We start from the raw sequence: 17,654 nt of genomic DNA on the forward strand, positions 1-17,654 counted from the left end.
ACACAAATAAGGAGAAATTGCAACCACTTTATTTTTTTAAAAAAACATAAAATAATCGGGACGTCCGTGGGGTCAACGCAATTGCGGACGTCCGCAAGGACGTCGCCACGGACATCCCGGGAACGCCGCGGAACTCCGGTGTCCACAACGGACGTTCGTATCCGCGTCACCTTTGCACAATGGCGGACGTCCGGCATGCCGGTCGGACGTTCGTCCGGACGAGCGCCATTACGGATGCTTTAACAATAGTTTGTCATCTACTTTTTCTCAACAACACTGTGATACTTACTAATTTTATTAGTTTTAAAGTTATTCATAATGGACGAAAAAGTTACTCGTATTTTTTAGTTGAGATTTAAAACAAGATGGTGTATGATCAAGTCTATTATTTACACTTGGTGCAACGATGTAACTATTCGATCACGTGGTAGTGTCATGTGATTATAGTTAAAATTTTTTAATTAAAACCTGTTTTTTCGTAGATGAGCATACAAAAATTATCATGTTTACACATTGGAATAAAGAAATTTGTTGATAAGTAACAATGTACAGATTCATACTAGTATTATACTAGTAGTAGCAATATATATATGCTGAACTACATTTTCAGTACTTCATTAGATTTCTCTAAATTTGTTGAACGATTCAAAACTGTTTGGAAAATACCAAGCCATGAGCCGTATGAACATCTTTGAGTCCTATTTTAAAAAATTATAGGCCCTAAGAGCATCCCCAATGGTGGTGGAATGCTGCTCGTCCGTCCTTGCCGCTGGCATGCTCTGATTGGCCCGTTGATTTATCATTTTAGCTAAGAGCACGGCCGTGCCAGCGGCAAGAGCACAAGGCGTCGACGTGGCATGCTCTGATTGGCCCGTTGATTTATCATTTTTTATTATTTTTTTAAAAAAAATCGAAAAAATCTGAAAATTTCAAAATTAATTAAAAAAATATTGTCTCACTTCCTAATAAAATATATCCATTTTTTCACACTTTTAATTTTTTTTCCATCATTTTACCCAAAATTCATACTTTCATCTATAAATACTCTCATTTCAAACACAAAAAATGACTCTATACTAAACAACTCTCTCAATCTCAATTTTAGGATTTTAATTATGTAATTTTTAATTTTTAGGAGTTTAATTATGTAATTTTTAATTTTTAGTATTTTAATTATGTAATTTTAATTTTTTAGGATTTTAATTATGTCTTTTTTATTTTATTTGTAATTTGTATTATTTATTGTGATTTTTTAATGAATTTTAATATTATGGAAATGTTTTTGTTTAATTGATTTTAAATTGAATTGTGCTCGTCCTTGCGGAAGAGCACAGCTGTGGGTGTTGTGCTCTTGCCATAGAGCAGACAGAAAAAGTGGGGCCGGGCCCACAACCGTGCCGCTGGCAAGAGCACGGTTGTGGATGCTCTAAAGCCACAAAAACTTGACCAAGGCGAAGAAACTTGGTCAGGCCATAAAAAAACTTGTCCACCCTAAGGGGACAAGCCCAAGACACAAATTAATTTTTTTATTTTTGGTATATTTTAATTTAACTAGAATAAAAATTATCGGACTATAATAATTTAAAAAATGCATAATTTAAAAAAAATAAATAAAACCAATTCTTCGTTGTATTATAGAAAGGAGAAAATTATACAATGAAAATTAGGGTGTAAAATGTGTGTGATGTGAAAATGTGTGGGATGAGGTATTTATACAAAATTTTCAAAAATATTAAAAAAAATCGAAACTTGGGCGGAGCCACGGCTCGCGCCCAAGAGCCTCGGCCCGGCCGTCTCTGTGGCGCGCCCATGCCCCCCGCCGCGGCTCTCCTTACTGTGGACACTCTTAGTTGGATACACAACAGAACAGTTTATTTTGTTTCACAAAATTTGAAACCGGAAGTGTACTGGGAGGGTCTCATAGTTGGTGGTGACAGGATAATACTCACACGTGAATCTTTGAATAATTTGGTCATATAAGTAACACACTTTCTTTTTATTAAAATGTCTTTGAGTTGGAGTCCAGCGACACTATTTCTAAATTTCTTTTTTAAGAATTATATTCATTTGTCTGTAAAAAAAATATTTTCAATGAGTCAATTTTTATTTAATTTTTTATAATAATCAATTTATAGTACTATGAAAGAACTTACAAATCATCAGTTCCAATTTCTTTTATCCTAAATAAATTGCACAACTTGCTCATAGTTTAAAAGAGTTCTAATTTAGTAACAAAAATCATTTACGACCAACCGAATTAAAATTATAAAATCGTTATCCATATTTTTGCATTACAAAGACAACTAAAATCCGATAGTAGCATTTCATTAAAAAAAATCACGATAAAACAACTTCACAATTTTCTTAAAAAAATTGCATCCACACGTTCACAAATCGCACATAGTGTTCCATAGCATATATATGTATGAAGTGTCACAAGCCAAAACAAAAGGTATAGAAACAAATTTGCAGAGGTCGCCCCCTCTCCTACACAAATTGTGGTCGAAACCGTTTCTCTCTCTCTCTCCCAAAGCGTAAACCGAAAAAAGGAACACAGCGGTGACCTGTACATAATGCACTGACCTGTCTGCACTGCTTCCATTATTATTTCAATTTCATTCAAAAGAGTTGATAATTCAAAATTCAGTGGGGATTAATGCTCGCAGTGAAGCATGAGAGAGGAATCGAGGCATTCTCAATGGAAGACACAGAATTTGAAGACGAGAATTTGCTCGACACCATTAATTTCGACGACATTCTCATCGGAATCGGAGACGGCGACATGTTGCCTGATTTGGAAATCGATAACGAATTCTTCGCCGAATTCTCAGGCTCCGAATCTGAGACGAAATTAGAGATTGAAAATAATTCGCTAGAAGATGCCGCAGCAGATTCAGTTTCCGATGTCGATTTGGAATCGGTTCAGAAACCCGAACCCGAACCGGAAGTGAAGGATCCGGATTTGAAAGAAGCGGACGACACGAGTAAGGTATCGTCGTCTCGCTGTAAAAATCCACCGGGGAAGAAGAAAACCAAGGTACTTAATGTTGCATAATCTCTGCTCAATTCTGTTGCAATTAATAAATGTTGATTTATTCAGTCAGAAATTAGAATTGTCTCTGTCGCTATAGGTGGATTGGACGCCGGAATTGCACCGGCGGTTCGTGCAGGCGGTGGAGCAGCTAGGGATTGACAAGGCGGTGCCGTCGAGAATTCTAGAAATCATGGGAAATGACTGCCTTACACGCCATAACATTGCCAGCCATCTTCAAGTATGCTTCAATTCTCTCATTCTCTCTCTCAATACATTCCACAAATTGAGCACATGTCAAATTCTATACCTATGTCCAAAAAAATTAGCCACAATTTGTTTGGCATCATAAATCAAATACTAGCTTCTTAATTTTGCAATTAATTAAAAGCATAAATCAAATATCCAAAAATTTAATTAAACACATATCGAATAAAATATATTAACATAATTAATTATAATCAGATAACATCTTAATTTGACACACCAACGTAGATTATATTATCAATTTTGAGTTTTGCTTTATTATTTTTTAATATACTAATTGTTTGCAATAAGACACGTCGTCCCCTTCATCTACATTTTTCAAGTTAATAATTTTTGCATATCATTTCAATGCACAACACCAATTCTCAATAGTTAAAAATGAAGTAGATAAAAAAATCGTGTCAAATTTAAATTATGAAACACTACTACTCTCTAATATCGAGCCCGTATATATAGCTACGAAGACTAAAAAATTGAAGTATAGCTAGGAATCAAAAGTCCAGAATAGATCAAATTCTTTTTACGTAATACTCCATTCATTTTTTTAATTGAAACACTTCTTTTCAATAAAGAGATTAAAAAAAAGATGTTTAGTGTATTAAAGTGGGTGAATAAAATACTAAGAAAAATAATTAAGTAAGATAAATGAAGAGAAAATAAAGTATGAGAGAATAAAGTAAGATAGATGAATGAGAGTATATAGTGTATATCAAATCTCATCTCCACAAGTCCGAGTTAAAAGTATCAGGTTTTTTCTCCTTTTGTAGGAGTATTTATTTGATCATTTCATATCAAAATGTCTGGGTAAATAAAGAAAGTTACATCTCATCTCGTATCTTACTTTATCAAGATATATTACCGACAAAATAGTAATGTCACCTTATCAAATGTTTAATATACCGAATTTGATTAGAGTCTTTATTGAAATTATTGTGAAGTTGAAAACAAGGCACTTAAAAGTGTCTGGTAGCCCATCGTTTCATTTTCTTGGTCGATTTGTGTCAACGTGGAAAAGCGATTTGCTGTATGATAAAACCTTTTTTAAATGCTAGCTAGTACTACTAATTATTTGATAATGTCGTGGACTTCTGGAGATGACTACATTAAAAAGTAAATTTTATATTTCTGTGGATCTTTATTAGTAATTACTTTTACTGTAGTTTGGAAATTGTAATTCGTTTCTACTTTATTATTCAATAGATCAAATATTGAAGCCAAAAGTTATATGCATGGAGTACAACAATCTTATTTTAAACTTAATTAGAATTTATTATCTTAGATTCTTTCTTTTAATCATAGTATTAAATTAGTTAGGACGAATTCCAGATGATTTTCTAAATATGATTATTCGATATAGTAGTGTAGTACATTATAGTGAGATATTCTGTTCATCTTACTTTAAGAATGTAATTTTTGAGATGGAGTTTTTCACTGAAGTAAATAATAGAGGTTGAAATTCTCTGACCTATGTGTACCATTTTGAAATATTTGTAGTAGTATGTCATTGAACTTATTATTAAGGAGTATTGTTTATTGAGTTATGCTGGTTTGTTTTGTCTCTATAGTGCTTTGGTTTACCATTTCCTTCGTGACTATGTAACTTGCTCTTGGCTCTTATTAGTCTCTTACTTTGGAGTATATTTGCTTTTGGTTTTTATCTTTTGCTTGATGCATATAGGTCATATTTTGGTCATGCTCACCACCTTGTTCGTTTGAGTGTTTTATTACACTTATAAAAAAAAGGAGTAATGTTTATTATTAAAATATAAACTTATAAAATAAGGAGTATACTGCAATTAACATTTAAATATTAGTAAGGAGTACTAGAAACAGTTTTAATGATGAAATAATACTGATAGAATTATTAACTAAATAGTTTAGATTTTAAAGATTAAGATGCCTAATTGGATTGATTTGGTACAAATATTACAAAATGTACTAGTAATTTAAAATTATATTCCAGTATTTAAGAAAAAACAAAATTTATTAGCCAAATACCTAAATAAAAATAATTTTGCAGAAATATCGATCTCACCGAAAACACGTGCAAGTGCGGGAAGCAGAGGCGGCGAGCTGGGGTCAGCGGCGGCAGATATACGGAACCACGGCAGATGTGAATCCTTGGATTGCACCCTTCCCTCCGAATTTTAGACCCTTACATGTATGGGGTCATCCATCCGTCGACCAATCATTGATGTACACGTGGCCTCCACCTCACGCTTGGCCGGCTGACCCATCATCCCTTTGGCATCCACATCACCAATATGTAAGCCTTTTTTAATGTTTACAACACCAATATTCACTCAAAACTACTAATATACATTTGTGTAATTATGTATTTATAGGTTCCGCCGCCGGCCACAATATATTTTCCGCAGCCGCAATTTCAACCGACGGTCATTATATAACTCTCTCTACTTCCATTCTTGATGTTTCAGTGCGTGTGTTTAAAAAAAAAAATTGTGTTTTTTAATTTGTTTCCCTGCAGAGATTTCCACGGCCGCCCACTGGAGTGCCGGCCGTGCAAACGGCGCCGCAACCGCCTTCCGATGTTCATCCGGTGAGCTTTCACTTTTCTTCCTTGATGATTTTTGAGTTGTCTTTTAAAGATAAAATGCAAGAGGAAACTCAAAGTCACAAAACAACATTTTTTAAGTCTACCGTAACTATAAATTTAGAATAAAATCCATTTTGAGATAGTTGAAAATTATAGTAGGAGTACTATTTATATTTCATTCAAGGATTCTAAAACATCTAAACGGATTCCTCAACTTACAGTCAAAAGAGAGAATAGATGCAGCCATTGGAGATGTTCTAGAGAAACAATGGCTGCCGCTGCCACTCGGATTAAAGCCCCCGTCCATGGATAGTGTGATGGCCGAACTACGGCGCCAAGGCGTATCAAAAATACCTCCCACTTAGCCTTTGATAATCATCTTGCTTCCAACTTCTCTTCCCAATAAATATGTGAGTTTTTATTTGAAATTAATTATTTGCATGTAAATGTGTTTTTACCAAATTTCTTGTAGTGTGTTTTATTTTATGAATATGTGTTTGCAGGCTAGTAGGAGTACTAGGACTAAGATTTGGTGTGTGGAGTGGTAGCGGATATGTTTAAGTTCATCATATAGGGAGGAGATTATGCGTATTTGGTTGTTAGTACAAAGTCGGCTTGTTTCAATAGTACAAGCAATTGTGCGTATTTGGTCACTAGCTACCACTAGAATAATTGTATAACTAAATATTAAAGTACAAAATTGGGAACTCTCCATAAAATGAATACGACCTAACTCCACATACATCTTCGTTTTTGCGGACTTGCTCCGTTTTCACTGCATTTTTTCTTTTAGAAAAAGATGAACAAAAGGGTTTATTGCATAAATGAGTTTATATACGCTAGTTTTTTGCTAATTAATTTGCAAAAGTAATTCATTTGGATAAAATAATTATTTTGTTAAAATTCAAATTAATTATTTTTATACTTTAGGCTATAAGAAGCAATCACAAATTATTTAGAATTCTGGCCCTACTGCTACTATAATTATTACGTCCTTTAACTGGTTTAGACCCACTTATAAATTTTAATATTATGGAGCCCAAATATAGGCGGTATTATATCTAAAAGCCCAATTTTATTAAGTAGGGATGAGACTAATTTGGATTGCGTAGTAAAATATTTAAAAAAGATCGAAAGCCCTAAATTTCTTGGAAACATTTTTAGTTGAGTTTATTGAGCCCACTATTAATACTTTACCAAAACTAAAATACTTACTAATAAATTGCTGGTTAATTTAAAGTTGCGCTCCCGTTCCGTAGGCGTTTGGGCGATGGTCGATGTACAACTCTACAAGAACAAATTTAGGTGGTAATGAGATGAGATTTGGGGATGGAATAATCATGAGAGTGGAATTTGAAACGAAATAAACATTTTTATGGATGGCAATGGTATATTAGGGGTTCCATAAAATAGGATCGATAAAAGGAGTGACTAATAGTACTATTTAATTAACTTAATTAATATCACAGAAAATGGACTTAGTCACTTATATGCGTATGCAAGGTAAGTTTATTTTGGGAGGAACTCGGAGCTCGACGCTTGGATGTGGGGATTTGGAGATGGGGATCCAGTTGATGGCGCTCGACGCCTGGATAAGACGACATAGCACCGCTAAGTGTGGTTGTGACATTTCGATCACTTCCTCGTAGGTGACAAATTTTATTAAAGTAAATTATTATTAATACATCAATCTCATTTTTTCCCTCTTCGTTATAAAAGACATACTTTGACTTGTATCGAATTTTAAGAAAGATAATGAAAAAAGTGAAAAAAATGGATCATATATTAATTTTAAAATAAAATTAAGTGAAATGTAAGATCCATTATTTAAAGTATTGAAAAATAAATGGGATGATTATTTCTAATTACCATTTTTTCTCTCACACCAATATAATCAAATATATTTTTCTCTGTCTTAAAATCTTGTGACAATATTAAGTGTGATATTTATTTTGAGACGAAAATTGTAAAAAACTATGAAATGAATAAATTAATAAAAGCGAAATAAATGGACTAAATTTGAAATGACAAAAAATCTTTCTTATTGCAGGGAATAGTATTTTGATCCCAACATTTATTCTGTATATTTGTCAAACGTAAATATTAAAGTAGATTTAAAGAAACGGTGCAACTGCAAACGCAATCAACGCTCGCACTTAGGTGTGAAACATGAAATTAAAAATTGATGGTTAGAAATTAGAATCATATCATAACTAACTCAACGGCCGACGCTATGATTGATCCCTATTGCTTTAATTTCGTGCTGTCCCATTCGATAATTAATCTTTCGACATCTCTAACTATTTTAGAAGAAAATACAACACTTTTTTGACTAGATCTTGTTCAACACAATTGCTACTTTCGAATCTAATTATTGACCCCCACCAATTTCCTAAATGACGGACATTCCTACTTCATTTTGAAATTTTGCATGTTTTTTTCACCTTTAGGTCTTGTTTAATACTACTATAGAAAATTATGGTAAATGTATATAAAGTGCTATTTACAAAACCATATTCATGAATATGTTATCATTTAAAAACCAAATGACGAGGTGAAAAACATATGAATATGCTTACTATCTGTGACTTAAGTTATAAAAAAATCACTTTTTATTTGTCCGCGTGGTAATAATAAACACACTATCCAAAAACCATAAAATTTATATAAAGAACTCAATCCAAAAAAATGGCGATAATCATGGTATAGTGAGATGTTGATGCTTTAGGCTCATGACTCCCACATGCTGCTTTACAAAATGTCGTAACAATAGACCCCACATTTCTTTAATTTCCTCAATTTTCGCATCACATTTCGCCTAACAAACCCAACAAACATTCAAGTTTCATTCTTACATATCTCTCTTTATATACACATATTACATACTATAAATCTTCACATCAACCAAATCAAAAAGCCACTTCAGTTTCTTGCTCTTACCACCAATGGCAACACTTGTCAAACCAATTACTTATTTCATTCTGATAATTTTAACGACATGTAGCCCAACTCAAGCTAGAGAGAGCAAATTCTTCTCCAAATATGCTCACCTAGCCACAACCAATTTTGTGTCAGTACCTAGTAGTACTAATCTCAAAATAGATGTCCCCTCATCTCCATCTCCATCCTCAGCTCCCTCCCCATCCACAAGCCATATCAGTGGCGTCCCAGCGGGGTCGCCCACGGCCCCCTACTCCAGCCCATCCCCGTCCCCTACAACCCTCGGGGACGAAGAGAGCCCATCCCCGGCCCCCACCATTGTAGACACCGAATACAGCCCGGCACCTACTCCTACCGGGGCCGGAGAGAGCCTTGCCCCGACTCCAGAGTACAGCCTGGCACCAACCCCTAGTGTGACAAGCTCCAGAGATAGCCCTGCCCCGGCCCCATTTGAGGACGGGGAAGAAGAGGAGGAACTGAACAACAACAACAAGTACTACTATAACAACAACAACAAAGAAGCCTACACATATGCGAAGAGCGGGGCACAAGGCATGAGTGATACGAGAATAGAAGACAACAAGTACTACTATGACAACGAGCATGAGCACGAAAGCCAACCAGAGGGGATGAGCGATTCGAGAATACAAGGCAGCAGTGAGTACTACTACAATACCAAGCACGACAGCTACAGCCGTAGTGGCCGCGAAAGCCAACCACAGGGGATGAGTGATACGAGAATAGAAAACAACAAGTACTACAACTACAGCCCAGTGGGAGGCGAGAGCAGCAATGAGGAGGGATACTACTACAATGGTGATGGGGTACGTACTAAACAAGCCCAATAGCAGTGACAGCTCGGCCAGCCCAATAGCAGTGACAGCTCGGCCAGCCCAAAGCCCAAGAGTTCAGTTCGGCATTACCAAAGAGTTCGGCCTCAGCCTACAGCTCGGTAAAAGCCAACCAATCAAGCTCTGCTCTCAGGTCGGCATCAAGCTCTACTCTCAGATCGGCAACCAAAGCAGTTCGGTCTCAGTATTCGACCGAACAAGGAGTTAGTGGACCCATGCAGGATTTCCACAACTTCCAACACACCCACTACCACGTGGCGTCAACTCAGGCCACGATCTTAGGCCATGACCTACACGACCTCCACGACCTAGAGTGATGATGTAAGCCACGATCTTAGTTCAATGTATAAATAGAACTTAGATCTGATAGAAAAGGGTTAGAATCTCTCTAGAGAAATAATCATATAGCAAGTCTGTGTTGTAAGCTGTAATTCGCAGATCAAGCAATACAAACCTGCCCCCATTTCTCCCCGTGGACGTAGATTTACCTCAGTAAATCGAACCACGTAAAATTCTCTGTGTCGTAATTTATTTTTACGAGCATTTATCATCATCAAAAATTCGCGGAATCATCACTGGCGCCGTCTGTGGGAAACAGAGAACAAAATTTGTGATAAAGCGAATTTTTGATCCATTTTTTCCACCCAAAAAATGCATACCAGATCGCAGAGTACCCGTATTCCTGCCCGTGAGAACCAGGAGGAAGCCAATCCATCCCATAGGTCGGGAAAACAGCCTAGGGATAAATCCACCACCAGTTCTCATGGTGGAGGAACAAGCCGCTCCAAAAGCCGTCACACCGAGTCTTCCCAGCAGCCCGATTTGAACGAGGTTGTCAAGCTGTTTTTGGCGGAAAAGCAGGAGGAATTCTTAACCTTCCTGCAAAAAAGCCAAAAGCAGCCGGGGACAAAAACGGCGGATTCTCCCTCTCCCTCCATACGAGACAGTCACTACCGCAGTAGTGTCATGTCTTCCAGAAGAAAGAATCCTCGGTACCGGAATCACAGGAGAACTCCATCTCCTCCATACCGAAGAAATGTCGGGTTCGCCATGTACGGAGCATTGAGGACTCCGTTCTCGGACGATATTACCCGAACTCCCCTTCCACAGAACTACCGAACTCCGTCGATAACCTATGACGGACTCGTGGATCCTCATGACTTCCTGGGACGCTATCAGTATAATATGGCGAACCAAGGTCTCAATGAGGTCCATATGTGCAAGCTGTTCCCCGAGCTGCTCATCGGGAACGCCAGAAGGTGGTTCGACAGCCTTCCTCAAGGCAGCATTAGATCCTACCGAGATCTGATGGATGCTTTCCACAGGAGGTTCTTTCAGAAAGCGGAAGCCAGAAGCACTTCGGCTCAGCTGCTTTCTATACGTCAAGGTCGCGACGAAAAGATCAGCGACTTCCTGACGAGATTCCATAAGGAATGCCTACAGGTAGATAATCTCAATGATCTACTTGTCATTTCGGCATTCCAAAATGGAATCCTGCCCGGAGCTCTCTACAGAAAGCTCGTGGAGTGCGGTCCGCAAACAGCTCAAGAGATGTGGGACATTGCGGACAAGTTTTCTCGTGCCGATGAGGCAGACCGTCGAAAACGGTCTTTAGACAGCTCATCTAGAGAAGACAAAAAGAAGCCCGGTCATAGCGATCAGAGGCATCCTCGCCGAACACCTTCTCCACTAAAGGAGAGATAGCGGTCATCCGAGGTGATCGAAAAAGAGCAAGTGTGTTCGCAGATTGCGCTTAAAAGTGCCGAGCAATCAGTTCGGCACCATCAAGCATAGCAATCACAGCAGCCGGAATCAGAGGCCGGCGAAATGACCGAAGTCACACCGGAGCCGAACTCGATGGTGTACGGCACTGAAGCCGTGATTCCGGTTGAGATCGGCATATCCAGTCCCCGAACTCAATTTCTCCTCAGAAATGAATGGTGACGGACTAAGGGCCGAACTACATCTGGCCGAAGAAAGAAGAGAATTGGCCTGCATAAAAGCAGCCAAGTACAAGGAGCAAGTAGCCCGGTATTATAACCAAAGGGTGAAAAAGCTGCAATTTCAAGTGGGAGATCTCATCTTGAGAAACAACGAAGTAAGCCGAGCAGAAAAGCTGGGCGAACTCGAACCCACATGGGAAGTTCCATATCGGGTGTCAGAAGTCCTCGGCAAAGGGTCTTACAAATTGACTCACGTGTCAAGAGCACAAGTACCCCGAACATGGTACGTTTCCAACCTCAAAAAGTTCCATTTGTAAGAGACAGTCCGGTCAATGTGCTTTCTTTGGTTTGCTTGGTTTTTGTTCGTCTCTATGTGCTTTTTATTTGTCTATATGCCTTGTCTATGTGCGTGTCGTCTCTTACAAATGTTACTGAGGTATCTTGTTCTTCGAAGGCTGATCCCCTTCTTAGAACATATACAAGCTAAACGATTGTGAGTCAAAGCTTCTACAGAAGATACAAGACCACAATTCAGCTTAAACAAGCAGTTCGTCCGAAACGAGCTGCAACAAGCCAACGATTGTGCGTCAAAGCTTCTAAAGAGGATACAAGACCACAATTCAGCTTAAACAAGCAGTTCGTCCGAAACGAGCTGCAACAAGCCAACGATTGTGCGTCAAAGCTTCTAAAGAGGATACAAGACCACAATTCAGCTTAAACAAGCAGTTCGTCCGAAACGAGCTGCAACAAGCCAACGATTGTGCGTCAAAGCTTCTAAAGAGGATACAAGACCACAATTCAGCTTAAACAAGCAGTTCGTCTGAAACGAGCTGCAACAAGCCCACGATTGTGTCAAAGCTTCTAAAGAGGATACAAGACCACAATTCTGCTTAAGAATCAAGCACTTCGTCTGAAACGAACTGCAACAAAAGTCCGATTCTCGCGATAAAACTTGCCTGAATTAGGACAAGGGAAAGTCCAATCCACGCGATAAAACTCGCCGAATTAGGACGACCAAGTTCGGTCAAAGCAGTTTACCTCATAAGACCGAGGACGACCATGTCTAGTCAAAGAGGTTTACTGCATAAGACCACTTCGGTTAACTGGGAAAGTCCGATCCACGCGATAAAACTCGCCGAATTAGGACAAGGGAAAGTTCGATCCCGGCGACGAAAATCGCCAAATTAGAACACAAAGACGAGTCCGGTCAAAGATGTTTGTTTCATCAGACCAAAGACGAGTCTGGTCAAAGATGTTCATTTCATCAGACCAAAGACGAGTCCGGTCAAAGATGTTTGTTTCATCAGACCAAAGACGAGTCTGGTCAAAGATGTTCATTTCATCAGACCAAAGACGAGTCCGGTCAAAGATGTTTATTTCATCAGACCAAAGACGAGTCCGGTCAAAGATGTTTATTTCATCAGACCAAAGACGAGTCCGGTCAAAGATGTTTATTTCATCAGACCAAAGACAAGTCCGGTCAAAGAAGTTCACTTCATAAGACCGAGGACAAGTATGATGAAATTTTTTCGCGAAGCTGTAAATACAGTGTTAAAAGCGAAAACAAAATTTCATTTTTCAAATCTTGTTCGGCACACAACTCCGCTACCCTACGAGATGGCGTTACGCTATTACAAAGGACTATTCTACTGTCCAGGGTTGCTAAAGTTGAGCCATCTATTCACAAAATCCTCGTGAAGCTGAGTTCGGGCGTTCCAGGCAGCCGCAGAATAAGCAGGTCGACGAGATGCTCTAATCGACCTGCCACCTCTTCTCTGAGCCCGGGAAGCCCTAGCACCTCGGCGGCGAAGAGTCTCTTCACGAAGCATCTGCTGATCTTGCTCGCTCATAGTCACAACTCCTCGGCGAATTTCAGTCCGTCCCTGTCTTGACGATTCCGGTTGCTCCTGAGCCCGTTCTCGTCTTGACGTTTCCGGCTGTTCCGGAGTTCGTTGTTGGCTGGGAGTAGGATTTTGAACAAGGGAACCAGAGGTTTGATCTGGAGTGCGAGCATCTGTTGGCGCGATATGCCGAAGGAATCTTTCTATGGAGGGGCGCCGAGAAAGAACAATGTTGTACCGAGAAGCCCAGCGCCGCAATGATGTCACGACTTGTTGGCAAGCCGAGCTCTCCAGCGCATTGTTCCTCCGGAGTACATTATATTCCTCCCACAGTTCGTCAACTCGACTCTGAACATCTGATATGGTCATTCCCCCGCGCACACGGATGTAATCCTCGTACGCAGTCCTCTCAGCAATGGTCGTATTCAGCTCGGCCTCCAGATCATTCTTATCGGACTCTAAGTCCTTATTATCGGCATCCAGCTTCACTAAACGAGCCAGAAGCTCGTCATTCTTCGTCTGATCGGCTATAGCTCTTTTCTCAGCTTCGTCTAAAGCCGAAGAGTACAGCCGCTTCCAGTGAAGTACCTCCAGCTCCTTGAGAGTTAAGAATACAAAGCAGCTACGTCAGTTCGGCATTTCAGCTTACCGAGCAGGTAGTAAACCACAACAGGAGTAAGAGAGTACGAAAGGCTATACGAAGACACAAGAGCAGAAAGAAGAATTTTTTCATTCATAAGAAAAAAAAAAAAAATTTTCTATACAAGGAGGGCTTCAAGGCCATTTTACATAAAGGAAGAAACTAAACTAAGAGAAGGGAGACGAAATCATACTTCGCTAGCTTCGTCTCCACCTTCTCGGTGAGGTTCAGCTTCCTTCTCTGCTTCAGCTTCAGCCTCTGCCTCCTTGCTCTCCCCAGCCTGCTCGGCGCCACCGTAGCCGATCTGCTGCGTCTCCTGATCGGCTTCCTTCTCCGGATGCCCGGCTCGCTCGACTTCGGCCTCCCGCTCCAGCGGCTCGGCCTCACCCTCTCCGTTGTAAGTCGAAGCGGGTGAAACGGGTCCCACGGAGGCAAAGATAGCCTCCAGGTTCTCGTCCCGATCAGCTCGACAACTCCGGACTCGGTCTGCAGAAAGCAGGACCGAGGATGAAGCGAGCTCCTCAAGGAGCGGCAGATTCTGAAGCCGAGCAGCTATCTCTCGGCTGTACAGAGGCAGCACGACGTCGGGCCCCTGCTCGCCCTTATCGGCAATTAGCCTTACCAGACTACCGACAAAGGCCGAGAACTGGCTGCTCAAAAAGAGTCTCTCCGTGTAGGCACGGAGACCCTCTCCTTGGGCAACCACGGCGGCAGCATCCCTCCGTTTCGTCTGCTCTCGCTGGATGACGAGCTGGTTTTTGGCAAACTGAGCTTCATCCTGGGCCGAAATCCTAGCAGCCCTGGCTTTCTCAAAGTTTGCCTCAGCCTGCTCGGCCCGGTGACAAGCAGCCGCCAATTTCCTCTGCATCTCGGCATAGTCGTTGGACGCTTTGGAGAGTTCGACGGCGACGAGCTTGGAGAGCATATCATTCCTCTGAAAATGGATAAGGAAAAAAGTTAACAGAGGGCACCAAAAATACAAGACAGAAGCCAAGCCAAGGAATCAAGAAAACAATTCACCTCGGCGAAGTCCGTGGGCCATAAAAATGGCTCACAGATATGCTCCGAAGGGGGCGCCAAGACCACGTCTTTCTCTGGCGCCCTTGGGGGCTTCTGGGTCTTCCCCTTCTTGCTTGCCGAAGTCGACTCCGGCTTCTTTGGACCCGAAGAGGTCTTTTGCCTCTTCGGATTCTTCTCGGCATCAAGCGCCGAGCTGGTAGCCTTCTCTCTCTCCGGCTCCACAAGCTCGGAGGACTTTCTAATAGCCTTATTCAACATGAACACTGCCAAAAAGCAAGAAAGCAAAGTCAGATTTTCTTCGTTAAAGCAGTAGAGCATAAAGATAAAGAGAAATCCTCACCCTCGGCCTCTTCGTCCGAAGACGAGATGTCGAACACGACGTCGCCCTTGACGAGCTCAGACTCCGTGTATTGTTTCCTAACTATGGAATCTTGTTGAGCTCGCCATCGAGCTCGTCCAACGGTTCAGGCCGAGGGTGACGGATAACGGACTCCGGCCCTCTCCAGGGAAAACTAGGAGCCGCGGTCCTATCATAGTAGAAGAAGCGATTTTGCCACTTCGGCCACTTCGTTTTACAAAAGGCCCTAAAGGGCTGTAAAGGGATCAAGTAAAACCAAGACCCCTTCCTCTTAAATTGAAAGAATTTAAGGATCGCCTTCAAAGACAAATCCCTTCCTAACCTACGGAGTTCGGCAGCGAAGGCCGACAAGTGCCTCCAAGAGTTCGGAGTCACCTGGCCTAAAGGAAGCTGAAAAAAATCTAGTAAATCTATAAAGGCAGAAGGGAGGGGAAACGAAGCCCGCATTCTAAGCAGGCCTCGTACACGGTGACGTAACCCTCCGGCGGGGAGTCAGCCCTGTGATCACCGTCAGGTACCACCGCCTTCCCCCAGGAAAAGAGTATTTTTCGTAAAGGGATATCACAGTATCCTTACTCAAGATACTGTGAAAATACTCTACGGTCTTCTCCCCGGATTCTTTCCGGCTAGAAGACCCCTTACCCCTTTCCTAACGCTACCCGACTCCGAAGAAGAAGAAGAAGACATTTTTCTTACTTTTTGAAGGTGAAGGTAGTCTGAAGAAATTTTTGAAAGCGGAAGGAAATTTTTCACGCAGAAGATAGAGAGTGCAGAAGAAGCCAATAGCAAAGGTGTTCAAATGATGAAGAAAGACGGTATTTATCAGATTTGGAAAAGATTTCAAATCATCGCACCGTTTCATATCCCACCTTTTCAGGATTCAACGGCCGGATTTTACTGTCGCATTTAATGCCGCATTTAATGCAGTCACGCGCAGGGCACGTCCCCTGACTTCAGCCTCCCCCGTACCCTTTTCCAGAATGCCGAAGTGACTCGCTTCGCCGAAGTGAATCACTTCGCTTTTTCGGGGGGGGTAGTGATGGGGTACGTACTAAACAAGCCCAATAGCAGTGACAGCTCGGCCAGCCCAATAGCAGTGACAGCTCGGCCAGCCCAAAGCCCAAGAGTTCAGTTCGGCATTACCAAAGAGTTCGGCCTCAGCCTACAGCTCGGTAAAAGCCAACCAATCAAGCTCTGCTCTCAGGTCGGCATCAAGCTCTACTCTCAGATCGGCAACCAAAGCAGTTCGGTCTCAGTATTCGACCGAACAAGGAGTTAGTGGACCCATGCAGGATTTCCACAACTTCCAACACACCCACTACCACGTGGCGTCAACTCAGGCCACGATCTTAGGCCATGACCTACACGACCTCCACGACCTAGAGTGATGATGTAAGCCACGATCTTAGTTCAATGTATAAATAGAACTTAGATCTGATAGAAAAGGGTTAGAATCTCTCTAGAGAAATAATCATATAGCAAGTCTGTGTTGTAAGCTGTAATTCGCAGATCAAGCAATACAAACCTGCCCCCATTTCTCCCCGTGGACGTAGATTTACCTCAGTAAATCGAACCACGTAAAATTCTCTGTGTCGTAATTTATTTTTACGAGCATTTATCATCATCAAAAATTCGCGGAATCATCAAATGGGAGCTACAACAAGTCCAAATATGAGTTCGATTCGATGGAAGAGTATGAGAAACAGCAGGGTTATGCAGATGTTCAACAGGAGTTCATCAATCCTTGAACCATTTAAGGGTATCTTTTTGGTGATGACACAAGAGTGTGTGGTTTCAAATTTACTTGCAATGGGGTTCTGTTGTAGACTAATACTTCCAACTTCTTTGCCTTTATTGCTCTGTTTTTCCCTTTGCATTGGGCAATTGCCAAGTTGATGAATGGAACTTCTTGCAATTAATTACTCTATTTTTTCTTTCTATATAATATTTCAATTTAATATATACTCCTATATCAGTTGACAGACAGAAAGAAAATTAGAAGGAAAAGTTATAGATATAGTATATGGTTCGTTACTCATGCTGCCATGCGAGCAATCAAGTAAAAATAACTTCAACTACAAGGTAGCACTAATCATTTCAACTATAACATTCATCCACTGAAATAGAATGAAGCACTTAGTTCCGACTTCTTTTTGAAAAACCAAAGGACTACTGTCTAAAATATCAATCAAATTAATTGAGATTT

The 17,654-nt window shown here is 40.6% G+C and overlaps 2 protein-coding genes across 3 annotated transcripts; both read left to right on the top strand.

Moving 5' to 3' along the window:
- The first annotated feature begins 2,467 nt into the window (after positions 1-2,467).
- LOC121790720 (transcription activator GLK1-like) lies at positions 2,468-7,515 on the top strand. 2 transcript variants are annotated; one of them, XM_042188860.1, is made up of 7 exons: positions 2,468-3,037; positions 3,132-3,272; positions 5,319-5,564; positions 5,644-5,694; positions 5,787-5,858; positions 6,077-6,265; positions 7,359-7,515. In XM_042188860.1, exons 1-6 carry the CDS (start codon positions 2,657-2,659, stop codon positions 6,218-6,220), a joined length of 1,035 nt encoding a protein of 344 aa, XP_042044794.1. In that variant the 5' UTR covers positions 2,468-2,656; the 3' UTR covers positions 6,221-6,265; positions 7,359-7,515. The 2 variants fall into 2 exon arrangements, with proteins under 2 accessions (XP_042044794.1, XP_042044793.1); XM_042188859.1 differs by lacking the exon at positions 7,359-7,515 and adding an exon at positions 6,359-6,593.
- Positions 7,516-8,771: 1,256 nt separating this feature from the next.
- Positions 8,772-17,375, top strand: LOC121790721 (microtubule-associated protein RP/EB family member 1-like). The gene is made up of 2 exons (XM_042188861.1): positions 8,772-9,611; positions 17,099-17,375. Exons 1-2 carry the CDS (start codon positions 8,801-8,803, stop codon positions 17,194-17,196), a joined length of 909 nt encoding a protein of 302 aa, XP_042044795.1. The 5' UTR covers positions 8,772-8,800; the 3' UTR covers positions 17,197-17,375.
- Positions 17,376-17,654: the final 279 nt, after the last annotated feature.

This window comes from Salvia splendens, unplaced genomic scaffold, assembly GCF_004379255.2.
Source record: "Salvia splendens isolate huo1 unplaced genomic scaffold, SspV2 ctg597, whole genome shotgun sequence".
Lineage (NCBI taxonomy): Eukaryota > Viridiplantae > Streptophyta > Magnoliopsida > Lamiales > Lamiaceae > Salvia > Salvia splendens.